Below are 18,620 nucleotides of genomic sequence, written 5' to 3'. Positions count from 1 at the left end.
AGCCAGAAGCAGAAGCAGCATAGCTCTCAAAGGCCTGCCAGTAGGGGCATTCACTAGCCAGGCCCAGGTTCCTAAAGGTTCTGCAACTTTCAAAACAGCCTCACAAGCTAGGAACCAGGTGTTAAAGCTCAAGCCTGTGGGGCAGATTTTAGAGTCAACCCGTAACGAGGTTGCAGTTAAGCTGCTGACCCGGCTACTGCTACCTTCAGAGTCTCTAGAGGCTGGAGGCTCTGCCTCCAAGGAAGGAGGTGTTCGCCGGCCTCAGTTTCTTGCTGCATGAGCCTCAACATTGAGTTCCCAGAACAAGAGACTCAAGGGAAAGAAGACTACAGGGAGAGCATGTCGGAGACGAGCATTGCTGAGATAGGTAATACTTTCATATGCCTTCCGGCTTTCTAAACCCCTTTTCTAATCACCTACTCTTCCCACCAGCGCTCTCCTGGGACCATAGGAAAGTTACTTAGAATCCTAATTGATGTGGCTTCATTGTCTGGATAAGGCTAATTTTAATGCCAAGCCCCTACTTCTCCGTAAACAGAAAAGAAACTAAGAGCACTGCGTTGTTTTTTCCCTCCCAGGGTATACTGCAGGCGTGCATGTGTGCATGTATGTGTGTGAATTACAAAAATTCAAATAGGCACAGCTTCGTTTAAGTCCAGATGGCCAGTATAGACAGATCGCTTCTGGGCGTCTGTGTTGCCAAGGTGCCTGCCAAGCCTGCAGATGTAATCTCCAAATCAGTCGGCCGACCCAAAAGGGCAAAGGCAAAACGAGTTTCCCTGACAGTTGCTCTCTGGAAAATATCCCATACCCGAGTTCTCCCAGCATCTCCGCCCTCTGACGCTTGAGTTTAGCCATCCAGGAGTGAGACTTCCTGGGCTTCTGCACACCCTAGTACTCTTAACGCCATTGTCGCCTGCCACAGCGAAGAACTACAACTCCCGGCATGTCCCGCTGGGTGTCATGTGGCATGTCCGGCTTGCTCCCGTTGTCACGTGACACCGGAAAGATGGCGGCCTTGACAGCGGAGAATTTTGAGGCGCTCCAGAGCCTGCTGAAGGTATCTTGCAGGGTGGGGACGTCTACGGCGGCTACCTTATCTCTGGGACTTTGTGGAAATCAAGAATTAGGAATAAACCTGCCCTGACTTGGAGCATTGCTCCCGCCAGTACTTGTCTGTGTGACCCTGAGAAAATCGCTCAGCCTTTCTGAGCTTTTAAACAGGAGCAACAAAATTAATCACTCCCTGATTTTTGAAGGTGGAAGTGTAAAAAGTAGTCAATGGATGTGAATGCACCCAAGAATTAGTGACTATGAGTGGTTTTCCCGCCTGGAAAAACCAGGTCCCTCCGCTCACTCATCAGAGAAATTCCCTCCCTTTCATCAGCCCAGCCCTTGGTTGTGTGTGTGAATTCTACCCACTGAGGTTCAGTTCTGTACTGCTTTGGCCTGTGTAGGGCCGGGGCGCTTTCCTGACCTTCTTTGGTAAGGTTGTGAGGTTGAAAGGGACAGTCTGGGGACATTATAAAATTGAATTACTCTGTAGAAGGGTGCCTTTGCCTTCCATCTTAGAACTTACCACTAGCTGACTCTGGATCTCTTCTGAGGAACATGACTTCAGTTTCTTCTTTTTTTTCCCCCTTTCTTCTCTTTTCTCTAGTTGAAGATCAGTAATGATGCTTGCCACACTGTCATTATCAGCCTTAATTACCTCTTCATACACCTCCCCAGTAAGCATTTGCCCGGTCCATGTCTGAAGGCTTTGACTTTGTTGTTCACAAGTGTATCACAACAAGCAGAATAACACCTGGCACCCAGTATTATTAAGTGCATTAGTGTAACACAACTGTGACTAGAAACTTAAGAGTTCTTGTGCCCAGCCTTTAACGTTCATTGTGTTTGATTTGAGTCAGTCCTCTCCATGCCTACTTATCTTGGGACATCTTATTTTCCTTGATAAACTTTTAAAAATAATATATGACATATATACTGAAAATGCAGAAACCATGAGGCTTCACTTACTGACTACACACTCATATAGCTGAGACACCAGTACCCCTGGAAGTCCCTCACTGCTCCTTACTTCCTTCTTCCGCTCGCCTTCCCAGTAGCGGATTGCTTCTGACACAATTTATTATTGCTCATATTTGAACTTCATAAAAATGGAACACTTCAGCATATTCATTTTCACATCTGGCTGTCAGGCATGGTTGTGTAGTAGTAGCTCATTTGTTTTCATTGCTTTTTCTGTTTTTTTTAATTAAACTTTTTTATAAGTTAACTATAAAGTTGCATGTTGTTGTAAGAAATAATGTAGAGAGATGCCATTTACATTTTGTCAGGTGTCTCCTAATGGAGACTTTCTAAGAATCTGCAGAGCAGTGTCACAGTTGGGGTATTTACATTGATACAGTCAGACGACAAGGCATTTCTATCAGTGTAAGAGCCCTGTGTTGGTGTCTTTCAGCCTTGCTCACTTGCAGTTAGCCTTCAGACCTCCTTTACATGTCTGCGTTCTTCTGTCATTGTTTTTCATTTCAAGAACTTTATAAGTCTTCCTGTAGGATGATGTTTGTGGATTGGCTTTCCTCACTCAACCCAATTCTCTAGAGCAGCAGTTCTCAACCTGTGGGTCACGACCACTTTGGGGGTCACATATCAGATATCCTGCATATCATTCATTTACATTACAAGTTATAACAGTAGCAAAATTACAGGTATGAAGTAGCAATGAGATAATTTTAAGGTTGAGGGTTACTGTAACATGAGAAACTGTATTAAAGGGTCACAACATTAGGAAGGTTGAGAACCACTGCTCTAGAGAATCATCACCAATCGTGTGTCAACAATTGCTTCCTTTTTTATTGGTTAGGAGTATTCTGTAGTGCATTCTGTTTGTTGGCTCATTGGTCTACTGAAAAACATGTAGAGCATTTCCAGTCTTCACTGTTACAGATGAAGTTGCTAGGTCATCTGGAAGTTTCATGGTTTGAAGACATCTCCAAACTTTTCCTGAGTGCCTGCACTACATTACACTTGCATCTATACCAGCATCAGCATTTGGGGCTGTCTCTATATCCTATCTGAATCATTCTGATGAATGTGTCTTGGATCTCAGTGTGTGTGTGTGTGTGTGTGTGTGTGTGTGTGTGTGTGTGTGTGTTGGGGGTTGTACATATGTGTTTTATGTGTGGTTGTGGGTGTGTACGTGTGGTGGTCAGAGGACAATGTTGGGTGTCTTCAGGGTTGTTGGTGACAGGCTCTTTCTCATCATTCACTGCAGCGTACACCAGCCTCATTGCCCACGAGCTTCTGGGAATTCTTCTCCCTCTCATTTTCCCACAGGAGCCCTGGGATTGCAGACATGTGTCCTACTTCAGCTTTTGTGTGTGTTCTGGGGGTCCAAATTCAGGTCATCAGGCTCATGCAGCGCCTGCTTTACCCACTAAGCTATCTCCCCAGCCCCATATCTGTCTTTTATATTTAAGTCTGTGATCCATACTGAGCCAGTTTTGCATAAAGTGTTGAGTGCTTTTTTAATGTCATATTGTTTCAGTACCTTTTGTTAAAAAGAAAAATTTCCCTACACCGAATTACTTTTGCAATTCAAGAATCCCTTGGGAATATCTGTGCTGGGTTGTTTCACATGGATCTGTTGCCTTGATCTATGTGCTCAGCCCTCTGAATATGCCCAGGTTTGGTTGCTCTAACTGTAGGAAATCTTGAAATCTGACTGATTCTTCCTACTTTATTCTTCTTTCTCAAAATTGCTTTGACTAGTTCAGTCAGTCAGTAATGTGTTCTGCAAGCATGAGGATGTGAATGTGATAATTGGAACCCCACATGCAAAAGCCGATGTGATGGTGTGCACTTGTCATCCCAGTGCTGGGGAGACACAGACAGCTGGATTGCTGGGGCAAGCTGGGCAGCCTTGGCTATTTGGCTGGTCCAGACCAAGGATAGAACTGTTTGAAGAAGCAAGGTGGATGGCACCTGAGGAACCACGGTGAGATTGTCTTCTGCCTCTACATTCATGCACACACATGCACATGATTTTCTGAACACATTCACATGCTTGCACATGTTGCTGCTCTAACTCCATTGCCTTTCAGTATTCATTTGTAAATGTTGTTGGCCATATCTAAAACAAATTTGCTTGGATTTGGATAGGAATTGTTTTTAACCTATGTGCCAATTAGGGGGAAGTTGCCCTCTTTAGGATGTTGAATCTGCCAGTGCATAAACTTGATGTGTCTCCATATTTATTTCATCTTCCCCAAGCTTTTTTGTCTGCAATGTGTAGTTGTAGCACAGAAGTCCTAGAATTCATTCTTTGACCAATTGCAGAGGACACGTTTTAAATTACATACATGCCATTTGCCTTGACCTCCCTCAGTGATAAGGCATGACCTGAGAGTTGAAGATGAAATAAACCCTTTCTCCCAAGTTGTTTTTGGCCAACATTTTATCACAGCAATGGAAAGCAAACTAAGACAATCTTCCCAGAGTACTGGGTTACAAAGTAGAATGAGAAGCAGATAACACTCTCTAGGAAGAAAAGGAGGTGAGGCTGGTTGAAAAGAGGGGAGCAGATTTCTGGGGGGGGGGAAGAAGGGGAAGAAGAGCGAGGGGAAAGGAGGAAGAGAGAGAAGTGGGGAGATGAGGAGCCAGAACATGTTAGAATGCTCTTCTCAGAATGGTAGATGGGAGAAGATTCCCAACAGTCCTGCAAAAATGTTGATGTACTAGTTAATAGTTAAGGCCAAAGCCGGGGCATGGAAGCAGTCGTACAATCCTTGCTCATCATCACAGTAACCTTTGCTTTGTATTTTGAAAGTAGTGTTTTCTCTGAGAGACATCTGTCCATTACTGAGACAGACAGCTCCCGAGTTAAGATGGTTCAACATTTGATTGTTTGACCTTAAAACAGTGTGAAAGTAATAACATTGGGTAAAATCATGCTTTGGATTTTGATCATCTCCTGGCTTGCAGCATCTAGGGGAGATACTTGAACTGTCAAGCGGCATAAACAACCAACACTATCCAATATGCCATCACCAAAGTACAGCATTCCATAGGTTAGGTGTGATTGAACTCACAAAGGCATTAAAAAAAGGATTTATTAGGAGGTGCAATTAAAAAGACAAACTCACAGATTTATATTCCTGGAATAAATCCCATCTAGACATAGTGTGTAATCCCTCTTATATATATTTATATATTGCTGATTTGTATCTGTTAATATTTTGCTAAGAATTTGTGCTGGTGAGATGGCACTCGGGAGGCAGAGGCAGGAGGATCTCTGTGAGTTCGAGGCCAGCCTGGTCTCCAGAGCAAGTGCCAGGATAGGCTCCAAAGCTACACAGAGAAACCCTGTCTCAAAAAAAGGGGGGGGACGCAGATCTGTAATTTTCTTTATTCTTTTCTTTCTTTTTCTTTTCTCTTTTTTTGAACTGTCTATCTGCTTTGGATATTAAGGTAATTTTTATCAATAAAATGCATTGGAAATTGTCCCCTCCTCCTCTGTTTTCTAAAAGAAATTTATAGAATTGATATTTTTAATCTTAAAATGTTTGTTAGAATTCTCTAGTGAAAATGTCTAAGTCTAGAGATTTCTTTTCTGAGTTAACACTGTGGATTCAATTTCCTGAGAAGTGACAGCTAGTGCATATCTGTTTCATATGAGGGGTGTTGTGATGGGGTTTTTGAGTAATTGGTCCATTTGTGGAAGCTGTCAGGTTTGTGTATAGGCTTCCTTTATCCTTTCAATGTCTGGCTTGTCATTCTTGCCAGCTCTTTGTTTCACCTACTTCCCCTGTCCTCTTACTGGGGGGAGTGTTCCATAGATGTCAATTAAAGTGATGGATGATGTTGCTTAATTCTTCCGTGTCCTGTTTCATATCTGGCTGGCTCTATCAATTGCTGAAGGAGGGGTGTTGCTGTGCCCATTGCATTTGGGAAGTCACCTGTTTCTCCTTATGTATCTCTCAGTTATTGCTTTGCAGTTTGCAGTCCTCTTGCCTGTTGTGTACACATTTTGGATGTCTTCTTAGTGCACAAAATCTTGCAGCATTTTATAATACTGTCCTGATAGTTTTCTTTTTGTAAAGTATGATTTACCTGTTGTCAATGTGTCCATTCTTGCATTCTGTTGATTGATGTTTGAATGGCATTCCTTAGTCATCCATCCACTTTTAGCCTGCTCATATACTTGAAGAGAAGTCCTTGTATATAGCATTTAATATGTTTCATCCACTCTGCCCATTTTTCTATTTCAATTAGAATATTTAGGTCACTTAGAGTTAATAGAAATATTGACATGCTAGGACTTTGTTTTTCTGCTCATTGTTTAATTTTTCTTTCTTGCATTTCTCCACTTTCCCTTGGGTTATTTGAACATTTTTAAAGGAATTCTATTTTAGGGGCTAGGAAGATGGCTAAATGGGTAAGAGTGCAAGCATGTGAACCAGAATTTGAATGCCCAGCACTCACTTAAAAACTATACATGACCATATAGCTACTTGTAATGCCAGCATTGGAAAGATCAGAGACAAGAGTATCTCTGGGGTAATCAGACCGCTGGCCTCACTCCAAGTTCAGTGAGAGACCTTGTCTCAAGGGAATAGGAAGAGAGCGATGAAGCAAGACACTGGACAGCCCCTTCTGGTTCTCTCTCTCTCTCTCTCTCTCTCTCTCTCTCTCTCTCTCTCTCTCTCTCACACACACACACACACACACACACACACACAGAATTCTATATATCTAAACTGCACTTTTTAATAGAGCATTTCTAGTCACATTGTGTGTATATAGTTGATCACAGTCTGTTGGTGTCATCATTTTATCAGCTAGGATGAAGTCCAGTTATTACACATTTACATTAAATATTTCTTCTGCGGATGGTGCCAGGATCAGCTTGTAAAGCTCACATACCACTCTGATGTTTCTGCATATCTCTAGGATGCAGGGAAAGAGGCCAAGGTTACTGAGGGGTTGTGTGGCAACAATGACCCAAGATAGTTTCAGTCAGGTCACAGTGGCTCCCCACACTCCTGCCATTCCTTCTGTGTTGACGAATTTGCCATAGCCAGCCTTCATGGCAGATCTTCTAACAGATTGTCTTGGTTTTTTGGTGCTTTGTTTTTTGTTTGTTTGTTGGTTTGTTTGTTTGTTTTTTTGTTTTTTTTTCATTCCTGAAGGACGTTTTTCTAGCTGAGGGTTCTAGATTGACAGTTCATTCTACATCTGAGAAATATTCTCTCTTGTCTCTGTCAGTCCTGACATGAAAGCTGTTGCCATCCTGAGTGTTTATCACACTGTGAACAATTTTGCGTGTATGTTCTTTTTTTTAAGTTTAATTTTCTGGTGTGTCTTGGTGTGAAGTTTTTAAATTATGCTCTTTAGGGCTTACTTGGGTTCTTGAGATATTTACCATTAAGTCTGATTAAACTTGGAAAGTTTAATATGTTCTCTCATTTCCTAAGTATTGCATATCTATATCTATATCATCTATCTATCTATCTATCTATCTATCTATCTATCCATCCATCCATCCTTCTGTTCAGGCTGGGTAATTTCATATAAGGCGCTATCTCCCATCTACCGATTCTTTGTTGTCTCTTCCATGTTGCTGTGCTGCGTTTGTCCTCTCAATGTTTGGATTGTGTCTCCTGTGTTTTTCGATTTGTTTACATTTTATTATTATTGTCTTCTTTTTGTCAGTCTTTTTATTTGTTTCAGGCATGTTTTTAATTATTGGGATATTGTAATCATCCTGCTTCAAAATCTTAGTCAGATAATTTTAATGTTGTCTCTTGAGATGGTCCCATTATGTAGCCCCAGTTGACCTGCAACTTGCAATCTTATTATCTCAGCCTCCTATGGCATCTGTTTACTCCCCCTTTTCATTCATCTTGAAACCTTCCTGGTTTCTGGTCACTCGGGTGATTTTTTTATTAGAACATGGACGTGTTCCTGTTATGTTCTGAGACTGGCTAGTATTTAAATCTTGTTTTAGCTGTCTTTCCCCAACACTGCTAAGACAGAGAGAAGGGGTGTCTTTTGTCAACTTGACACAAGCGAAAACCTGATAGAGTCATCTAGAAAGAGGGAATTCCAATTGAGAAAATGCCTCTATCAGACTGGCCTATAGGAAAGACTATGGGGCATTTTTTTTTTTTTATTATTAATGCTTAATGTGGGAGAGCCCAGCCCATTGAGAGTGGTGCCAGCCCTGGGCAGGTAGTCTTGAGAAAGTAAGCTGAGCAGGCCATGAGGAACAAGCTGATAAGCGTTGTTCCTCCTTGGCTTTTGCTTCAATTTATTCCTCCAGGTTCCTGCCTTGTCTTTCCCCTGATTGTGAACTTGTAACTTGTAAGCCAAATTAACCCTTTCCTCCCCAAGTTGGTTTTGGTTAGTATCATCACAGCAAGAGAAACCATGACATTAATCCTATGTGGAGATGGAAGTCCCCACAGGGTTTTGTGGCTTATTATAGGCCAGTGGGAGTGAAGATCCCAGCTCCCTTTTCTTCCCTGGATACTACCTGTATTAGGGTTCTCTAGAGTCACAGAACATATAGAATGAATCTATCTCTCCCTCCCTCTCCCCCCCCCCGTGTGTGTGTGTGTGTGTGTGTGTGTGTGTGTGTGTGGAATTTATTGGAATGGCTTACAAGCTGCAGTCCAGCAATGGCTGGCTGTGAATGGCAAGTCCAAATATCAAGTAGTTGCTCAGTTCCACAAGGCTAGTGTCTCAGCTGGTCTCCTGTATATGCTGGAATCCTAAAGAAATAGCCTCCAGTGAGGGAATGGACAGCTGACAAGGTGAGGGCAAGAGGGTAAAGAATGAACAACCCCTTCCTTCTTCCATTGTCCTTACATAGGCTTCCAGAAGAAGGTGTGGCCCAGATTAAAGGTGTGCCTTCCTGTCTCAAGGTCTGGATTAAAGGCATGTGTCATCCTGCCTCAAGATCTGGATCACAAGTGATCACAACTGTATAGATCATAGCTATAATCCACTTATGGATTCCAGTTCATTCCAGATACAGTCAAGTTGACAACCAAGAATAGCCATCACAATTTACCCCAACAGATGTTGGGATTCCTTGCTGTAGCCTCACGGGGTTTACTGCTCAGGACAAGGCTTCCTCTCAGCCGTTGTCAGCCCTGGTGATATGTGTCCACAGTTCTTTATGTGACCGTTGCTGGGGTCTGAAGTAGAGCATTTACTGTCTAAATGTTTTCTGTCTTAGAAGGCTGCACCTGAGGGCAAGGGATCAGTGAGGCAAAGGAAAACCAAAAACTTGAGCACTGTGTCGTTCCCTGAGCCTCCTCCTAGCAGGTCTGCCTTCTACTCCATTCAGAGTTGTGTTTGTTTTCCCTGAGTGCCCAGGGATCTTAGTCCTGAGCAGGAAGAAGGGAAGGTGCATCCATTGTGTCTCCCCAGAGACAGAAGTGTCCTATGAACCTTTAGTGTTAAGACACTCTCAGAGGAATCATGAAATAACCAACACAAATGTTTACAGAGTCAAACTTCATGTGCTGTCCATCTGCTAATTAACTCCTAGGCCTCCTCGAAAGATGTCGTCAGACAACTGTGCCAAGAAAGCTTTTCCAGTTCAGCCCTTGACTCAAAGAAACTCCTGGATGTTACATGTTCCAGCTTGTCTGTGACCCAGGAGGAGGCAGAGCAAGTAAGTGTGGTGACAAGTGGCTGTCGCCTGCCAGTCCTTATCGCTTGTTAGCCTCCTTTTGACTTCCCAGTCAGTTGGATGTCCAAAGACATTTTCTCCTTGACACATCTGTTGACACTGTAGCGGGCCTCAGATAGTTTTTAAAAAATAGTCATGAACTCAAAGATTTTGTCTTTGAGCCTTTCCTTATGACACATAAGCCCCCTTATGATAAATAACAAGAGTTCCCAGCCACTCTCATTTTAGGCTTCTTACCTAGGCAGTGTGGATAAAAAAAAAAACAAACAAACAAAAAAACTGACCTTTAGTGATTTTCGTGCCCAGCATGTGACTTGCAGGTGCTGATAAACTGTCAGCTGGGCACCCGATGACAGACCTTGTAGAGATCTTTGAGCTGAGGCACTGAGGCCTGAGTGGCATTAGAGAGTACCCACTGCCGGACTCAATCAGGCTCCCCCAGGGATGCTGTGTTCTCCATACCCCCTTTTCATCCCTCTACCTCTGTGATGTCTTCTGCTCAGCTCATATGATTTTCTTCAGGCAGCTCAGAGGAAGCCAGAGTGACTCATGCTAAGTTATACAGCAGTGACAGTGTTGTCCATCCAGGGAAGATATGCTTGACAGGAGTGTCTTCATCCAAAGCCCTATTATTGTCATTTTCCTTTAATCTGGAGCTGTATTCATGGAAAACAATTATAGGAAATTAAGAGGCAGAATTATGATTGTAGACTTAGTTTGGATGCCCTTAAAATAAATGCTGAAGCAAAGACTCGGGTACAGCTGAGTGATTCTAGGAAAACAGAGGAAGGAGTGGGGGAAAAGACAGAACGGAGACAAGCCCATTACAAAGCTTCGGCTTTAGCTCCCACCCTCACTGCTGGAAGCTTCGCTTCTCTTTGCTTCTGGGTTATGTCCGTTTATAGTCAGACAGCCTCTGTGGTGTCAGATAAAGCTGCAAAGCAGGGAAACAGTCACCTGCAGAGAGCTAAACATCATTATAGTCGTGTGAGCTCTATGCTACGTTTGGCTGCAGATCTGCAAGGACATAGGATGGTTTGCTGGGACTATAGGTCAATGATAGAGTTCTGACCCGCTGTGCAGAAGCCCTGGGTTTGCTCGGCAGTGCCTACAAGGATATGAGGACATAGCAAGGCAGGGTCCAAGACCCCTCTTTCACAGAGGGAATCACACCGTTGGCCAGGAACTGTTTTTCTTTGATCTTCCAGGTGACAACTTAAGGGTAAGGACATGAGATGCCTTCCACTCCACAGGAACCATTATCTTCTCTAACAACTCAGCAAGCACAGGTTCAGATTCTTGCAAGGAAGGTCCAGCCTTACTCATGGAAGGATGGCCTAGTATTTACAAAGTCCTCTTAGTCCAGAAGCATTGGGCCAATACAGGGTTGCCTAGTAACTCAGCGGGCTTTGCACTTCTCTCAGGTTGCCAGGGAAACAGCATCACAAAGTTAAGTGAAGGTCAGATTCTTCCACAGAAGGCAAAAAAGATATAGTATCTCTTTGCCCACAACTAACAAGTTTCTGACAAGCCGATGGCTTCCTAGGTCAGGTAGCTGCTTCTGTCTTCTAAAAGGACCAGTGAACTAGCAAAGTCAGCTTGAGTGTCAGCATCTGCTGCGGAGACCCCACACTTGAGTTAGCTCATTCATTGACTGGTGGTGTGTCCATGGGTGAGTGTACAGAGATCCACCCCTGCCCCTCTCTGTGTACCCTCCTGCCCCTGCCCTTCAGCTACAAGGCTGCCCTCTGTGTCCTACAGCTGCTCCAGGCTCTGCACCGCTTCACTAGGTTGGTGGCATTCCGTGATCTGTCCTCTGCCGAATCAATTCTGGCTCTCTTTCCGGAAAATTTCCACCAAAACCTCAAAAACCTGTTGACAAAAATCATCCTGGAGCACATGTAAGTGTGTGTTTTTGAGAGTTCCTTCTAACTTTCATATTCCTTGTATTACTCATATTCTTGTTACTACCATTAGTATATTATATATACAACCATATATACAAAGCCTGGGAATAACATAGATTTGTGGTTCAGTGTGCATACACATAAATGATGGAAGAAAATAAGATGCTTGTAACCCCACACCCAGAGGTTAGCTGCATCCATTTTTTAATGGAAAGCCATTTATTTGTTTACTTATTTTTGTTGTTTGAGGAAGGGTCTCCTGTAGCTTAGGCTGGCCTTGAACTCCCTTTGTGGCCTAGGATAACTTTGAACTTGTGTTCCTTCTACATCCACCTCCCAAGTGGATGTAGGTGTGTGCTGCCACTGCTAGCTTGAAGGTGAGAACCCGGTTGCTGTTTCTTTTTCCATGTATATGGAAAAGCCAATCTTTTGGGTTTGCTTTTGACAAACAGGACCTTGCCATTTTATAGCTTCTTATTTTCAGCAAGCAGCATTAATATTGATGACACTTGTATAAATGCTCACCCATAGGGTGGATTTTAATAGCTTAATGTAAAATATGTTCTAGTATGTGGAGGAATTTGGTATAATTTTTAAAAATTCTTTAAGGTTAGCCATTTAAGGTATTGGCAGTTTCTCCCAAAGATAATTTGTAGTAGAAACTTTGTTATATATTCAGTTATTCACTTACTGGCTTAAAGGCCATGCACATAGCGGGACATACTGGGCTTTGCGTTATATTGTCAAGTTGGCTACCAAAATGTTGTTCCACCCCTCCCCTCCCTTGGTTTTTGAGACTAGGTCTCCCTGTGTAGCCCAGGTTAGCCTTGAATGTGGAGTATGTTGTCTCTGCTGCTGTGATTAAAGGCATGCATCACAAAGCCTGGCCTCACAGTGCTGAAATGATCTTTCTTTACTTTTCTGTCCCCAGTTCTATAAATGGGAAATGATTCCCCATTTTAGCTTTTAAGTTTTTGAAATTAGAGATGTTGATTATTGATTGTCTTTTTCCTGTATTGGTCATTTTAAACTTCTTTTATGAATTGTCTGTTTTCTAAGCTGGGAAGATGCTTTTCAACATGAATCTTGGAAGTGATTGTTGTTGGTCTGGAAGCTCTAAGGGGTCTGGAAGCTCTACGGGATCTAATTGGAAGTGGCTGTTTACCAAGGGCTTGAATTTCTTTGGAGGGGTGTGAGGTGTGCCATGGTTACACAGAGGTCAGAGGGTGGCTTGCAGGACTTAGTCCTTTCTTTGGAGCATATGGGTCCCACAGATTGGACTCAGGTCCTCTGTTAGGGCTGCAATTTTGTGTTTTGTTTTTCCTGACCAGTGAAAACTATGAGAACTTGGGCCTTGCCCTCACTGACCTTTGCAACACCATGAAAAACTGCCTTTGATAGGAGGGGTTTCTAAAGCCCTTTCTTGGTGAGAGGCCACAAGCTGGGGTCCCTCCTTATCAGAAAGCTTATTCTCATTGCTTTCCCATTGTTTCTGCCTCATCTTTTCCTTTAAACAGATCTACTTGGAGAACTGAAGCCCAAGCAAACCAGAGTGAGTACAGAGTCCCCTGCCTTTCCCTACCCTTGCCCGTGCTCCTCAATGCCAGCTCTGAGTCCCCCAACCAGGAGCTTAACAAAAACCAAAGAGAACTGTTCTAGCTCCAAACTGCACTCTGTGTTGTGCCTTTTAAATTTTACTCTTCGATTCTGCTGCTGCTGCTGCTGCTGCTGATGATGATGATAGAAGCAAGTTGCTAAAAAATGCAGAATACCTAAGCAGAAAGTGAAGTACTTAAAGCATGTGTCAGTTAAGACAAAACAAAGAGGGGAGTAAGCAGCCTAATGGGAAGGAGAGGAAGAGAAAGAAGGAAGTGGATACAGGGTGAGATGTGATCACTATATATACATATGACAGTGGCCTTATGTAACACAGTACCATGTGCAATGAATATGAACAATGAGAATTGTGTATGTGTGTGTGTGATTTGCAAAAGGGAAAGACTAGTCATTGAAATTACGCCTAAAGATTGTGTATGAGTGTGCTGCTGAGTGACTGTCCTCGAACTTTCATTAAGTCAGTCACACTGCTGCAGCTGTGTCTGCACTGACTCATCTAGCTCTCCTAGTCACCCTGCAGTCCTGGCTTCTAGATGAGGGGGTTAGGCAACTGTGGGGCTTGATTCAAACCAAGGCCATTTCATCTATAAAACAGTCTCTAGCACAGTTGCTGAAGCTACCCTTTCTCTACAACTCAGAGCATGGCTGTATGTCTGCCTTGTGTCACTTGTCATTGTCTCTCAACATTTGGAGTGTGGCTGTTTGGAGATGCACCCACTAGGAGTCAGTGCTAAGGACAGGAGGCACCAAGCAATGTGTAAGGCACACAACATGTAGGTCTTAAGCCCTCCCTGCATCTTCCTGAGACTTGTGTAGATGAAACATATTGTATGTATGTACGTTCCTTACAGCCACATGTCACTGAACGAAATCTCAGGAGAAACAGGTAGTATAACCTCTGACCAAAGCTGTCCCCTCCACAGTCTCTCTGCCACGCCTGGTGGACCTGGACTGGAGAGTGGATATCAAAACCTCCTCAGACAGCATCAGCCGCATGGCCGTCCCCACCTGCCTGCTCCAGATGAAGGTATGCCCACTGTCAAGCTCCCCAGAAGCAAAGAGGGAATGACAGCGAGTTGGCTCTCCCCCAGCCACAACCATCTAAAACACTAGCAGTCAGAGTAAAAAATAAATAAAATAACCCCCTGCCACACACACACACACACACACACAAACACACACACACACACACACACACTATGGTGCTTGTTCAGAGATTACAACTGCAGAACCATATTGACTTAGAATGGTCATAATGGAATATACACTAAATGCAGAGGTTTCGGAATGACAGGTTCAGGGCATTGTATCTGTTAAATGATGTGCTGATGTCAGGAGGTGTCTGGCTTTAACAGCGGGCTTATGCATGTAGATGTCAGCTAGCCCTCTGCATCTATCAGGTAACCTCTCACTAGCTTCCTGTCGAGCAGAATTGGGCCAGCACTGTTGCAGTACAGCCCATGCTTCTGTTGGCAGTTGATTGGTCAGTACTTCATTTTCCTGTTCGCATGCCCTATCTCGTTATCTCCACGTCATTGCTCTTTTCCAGAACCTCGTAAAGGTGCATACCCATTCCGTCAGGTTTGTGTAGTAAAAATTAGAAGACTGCAATGCTATAGCCACTGCACCAGACATCTAGAAATTCATCATCTGTAGAAGATGAAGAAGTGTCTGTTATGTAACTGGTCCCTTTCAAAATATAGTAACATTTCATATCCTCTTTTAAGATCAAATAAGTATATCTGGAACTTTTCTGTGTCCAGTTGTTTTTGGCATGTCAGAGAGCCTGCTTGTTTTAGTGCATGTAAACAGGTAGTGTTTTCTCACTTGAGTACTAAGACCCAGTGTCAGAGAGGTTAGTGAGCCTTCACTCACGCAGAATGTGTAAAAGGAAAGTGACCCAGGCCTTTTGGGCATCTCCTTTGTTGCCAGAATCTCTGCTGCACTCAGTAGCCACCTTCTCTCAGGAGACAATAGAACTGAAGTGAGTAGGGCTCACTTCCAGGGAGAAGCTAAAACAGGCAGCTTTGACTTTCTGGGTTGTGTTCTTCTTGCAGATCCAAGAAGATCCTAGTCTGTGTGGAGACAAACCCTCCATCTCGGCTGTGACCATGGAACTGAGCAAGGAAACGCTGGACACCATGTTAGATGGTCTGGGCCGAATCCGGGACCAGCTTTCTGCTGTAGCCAATAAATAGGCCAACGAGCTACAGAGCTGTGCTGGTTCAGTTCTCAGCACAAGGGCTGACAGTGGGCACATGGCAGGATGGTGGGGCTGCTGCTTTTCGGAAGCCCAGTGAAGGGAAGGAAGCAGCCAAGCCCATTGCCATTCTTTCTCTTCCTCATTTTGTTTCTTTTCCTGGTGATGAGCAGAAGCCCCCACCTCTGGGAAGGCCCCATGTGAAGTTGAGTTACTGCCGTGACTATTCGAGGGAACATGTTCTTTATATCAGCCGCCCGAGCGCTGCTGTGGAAAACTCGCGCCCAAACTGTGGAGCTTACCTAATGAGTTGACCTCCAGCATTAGCACAGATAAGTTCATTTCCAGCCCCAGAATCCATGGAGGGAATTAGGGGTGATGCCAGCAGCGCCAGCTCGCCCATCAGAGAAGCCAGCAGACAGAAAACAGTGCAGCACCCCAGCACGATCCCTCAGAGCCTTCCCTGAGCTTGCGGCCCTGCTGGGCTAAAGCTCCAATTCTGAAAACTGAAACATGCTATTTTCTACTACTCCTGGGTGAGAAAGTGGAAACAATTGGAAATAAATAACAGTTTTATGATTCTGGTCATGATTCTTTTTACTTGGCTTGATGTCTTCAGCCCTTGCTACCTCTCATTTGGGTAAATGACCTTAACTTAATTCCAAGTTAAGCTCACAACTGCATGGTATGAGATAATGCAAGGTTAATGAACCTCACCACTCTCCTTCTGGTGTCCATCATGTAACACAAAACAAAACAGAAAGAAACAGGGTTAACAGTCAGGAGAGGCACTCCTGAGATTTTAGTCATGTGAGAACAGCTCTCTCATGTGCCTCACAGGCCATAGGACCCCCATGTCTGGAGACCTTTTCAGTAATCTCCACAGTAGCACATGCAGCCAGATTTTGTGTGTGTGTGTGTGTGTGTGTGTGTGTGTGTGTTGGGGCTGGTGTCGCAGGGAGGAGGTAGCACCCTTGGTAAAGAACATTGGTTTGGAAGTCCCGCAGCTAGCCTGGGAAGACAACCCTGCTTCTTGATGGTGATGTGCTTGGACCTCTAAGAATCAATTCCCACCCACCCTGCTTTCCTTTTTTAATTAAGTAGACACATAATTAAACATAGTAGACATAATTGTATCTTCCTTATAAGACTGTGAAGATCAAATAGTATAACACACCTGAAAGCACTTAGCACTGGGAAAACTAATCGGTTCAATAACGTTAGTTCTGACTATGAATAGGAGCAGCAGTAGGGAGCTCTGGGCATCCTCTGCCCTGTCTGCCCAATGGGGCTATATGAGGATGAATGCTGTTTTCCTCCATTTATGGATGAGACAACCATGGAGGTTCAGTCACCTGCTGGCAAATGGCCTCATTAGGATATGGGGCCAGATCTCTCTAGCTTTCTTTCTTTCTGAGACACAGGATTCTGCTAGGGACATGAAGTTATTTAACTGGCTTGGTATGGAAAACCTAAATCTGAAGATAGGAACTCTAACTTCTGGCCACCTAGTGAGATCCTGGGAAGTCAAGGCAACCCTCTGGGTTTCTCATACTGAGCGACCTGATCTCAAAAACTATTTTTACTAATTCTTTGAGAATTTTGTAGAATGCATCTTGATCATATTCACCCCCCCTTTCCTACTAACTCCTCCCAGATCCACCTCCACCTCTCCATCACCTCCCAACTCTGTGTCTTTTTTTGTTTTGTTTTGTTCTTTAAAGATAACTCGTTAAGTCCAGTCTGTGCTGTCTATATACTCATGGGTATCAGGCCATCTCCTGGTGGGTGATTGACTTAATGGGGGCCATAATTAAAATGGACTATTCCTCTCCCAGAAGCCATAAATTGTCAGCATCTCTTCAGTTAGGAGTGGGAGACTGTGCTCCCCTCCCCCTCTATCCTGGCATGCTGACTGGCTTGATCTTGTGCAGATCTTGTCCGGGGAACCACAGCTGCTATGCGTGCATCAATACAGGGTTCTGACATGTCCAGAAGACACTTTCAGTCCAGTCCTCTCTGACCTCTAGCTCTCATTTTCTTGCAATTGTCCCTGAGCCTTGGATGGGGGAAGCAGGATACATATGTCCTATTTGTGGCCAAGAACTCCACAAACACTCTCTGTACTTTGGCCACTTGTGAATCTCTGCTCTGCCTGTGCACAAAGGAACTTCTATGATGAGATCAGAGAGCCCTGCTAAGCTATGGGTACAGAGATACAAAGTAAGGGGCAGTAGCATGCTCTTAAAATGGTAGACATGAATTCTTTGGGGTCATACCCATTGGCAGCTTGTGGATCTGTCTGTAGAAAAGGACTGTTTCATATTTTGCTTGCCATGGCCAATCATGGAGCTCAGACCCTAGCCCTGGTTGACAGCTCCTGGTCTGCTCTCATGTGGGATTCAGCGTTGATAGGAATTCACCCCTATTTTCCTTCCAGCTCCTGTGATCTGCTGAGACCTTCTCATCCCTGGCATCACATTTCAGTCTCCCATTACCCGTCGTCATCCACAAAGAACTGTCTATGTGTCTGGGAAGCTGGATGTTCTATTTGAATGCAATAACACTTGTGCTGTGAGGTCATGCTGAGCATACCTGGAAAAGTCAGAAAATGGTTTGTGCCCTTGGATAATCTGCTTTTTTAAGGGACTTAGGGTTTTTTTGGTTTTTGGTTCTTTAGTAAGGATAGGCTGTTTACAGGTACCATATGTCTGGTTGGGTCAACATGATTTCAAAAGAATCACTTCTCCATTGATCTTAAAGGAGGTTCTTTGCTGGGTGATTATATGGTTTCCTGGTACCACTGTACAATGAGCAGCTCTATATAAGCCCCTCCCCTAGGGTGCAGGAAGATCTGATGTGCAGACTGTCCATCAAAGGGCAACCATCAGTCTCTGGGTGTGACGGTGCTCCTGGATGCTCAACACATTCCACCTACACAGCACAAAGGGGAGCAGCCATCTCAGTCCTGATCAGTGTATCTGTCATGAGACTGTACTGTAGATGTGTCTCACTCCGGAAAGCCAGGATCAGCAGAGGAGGCCACCCCTGCCTCTGGGCTCTTGCAGTGCGACCTGCTTTCCTGGCACCTGCTTTCCTAGAGACCATCTGCTCCAGTCCACCCAGACCCCAGAGGATGAGAGGAGAGTGATGGGGAAGTACTTCTGTGTATATTTATCTTATT

General features: G+C 44.1%; 1 protein-coding gene across 1 annotated transcript; it reads left to right on the top strand.

Annotated features, from left to right (window-relative positions):
• The first annotated feature begins 920 nt into the window (after positions 1–920).
• Commd9 (COMM domain containing 9) lies at positions 921–16,020 on the top strand. Its single transcript, XM_027422398.2, has 6 exons — positions 921–1,060; positions 9,569–9,694; positions 11,474–11,613; positions 13,137–13,171; positions 14,160–14,263; positions 15,294–16,020. The coding sequence occupies exons 1-6, from the start codon at positions 947–949 to the stop codon at positions 15,432–15,434; spliced, it is 660 nt and encodes a 219-aa protein (XP_027278199.2). The 5' UTR covers positions 921–946; the 3' UTR covers positions 15,435–16,020.
• The last annotated feature ends 2,600 nt before the right edge of the window (positions 16,021–18,620 follow it).

The sequence above is a fragment of the Cricetulus griseus genome, chromosome 6, assembly GCF_003668045.3.
Source record: "Cricetulus griseus strain 17A/GY chromosome 6, alternate assembly CriGri-PICRH-1.0, whole genome shotgun sequence".
NCBI classification, from domain to species: Eukaryota; Metazoa; Chordata; class Mammalia; order Rodentia; family Cricetidae; genus Cricetulus; species Cricetulus griseus.
This window is presented reverse-complemented; position numbering and strand designations above follow the sequence as displayed.

Coding starts and splice junctions, on each gene's coding strand:
- Commd9 (XM_027422398.2), top strand. CDS start 947: ATGTCCCGCTGGGTGTCATGTGGCATGTCCGGCTTGCTCCCGTTGTCA. Junction 1,061..9,568: donor CGCTCCAGAGCCTGCTGAAG/GTATCTTGCAGG, acceptor ATTAACTCCTAG/GCCTCCTCGAAAGATGTCGT. Junction 13,172..14,159: donor TGAAGCCCAAGCAAACCAGA/GTGAGTACAGAG, acceptor TCCCCTCCACAG/TCTCTCTGCCACGCCTGGTG.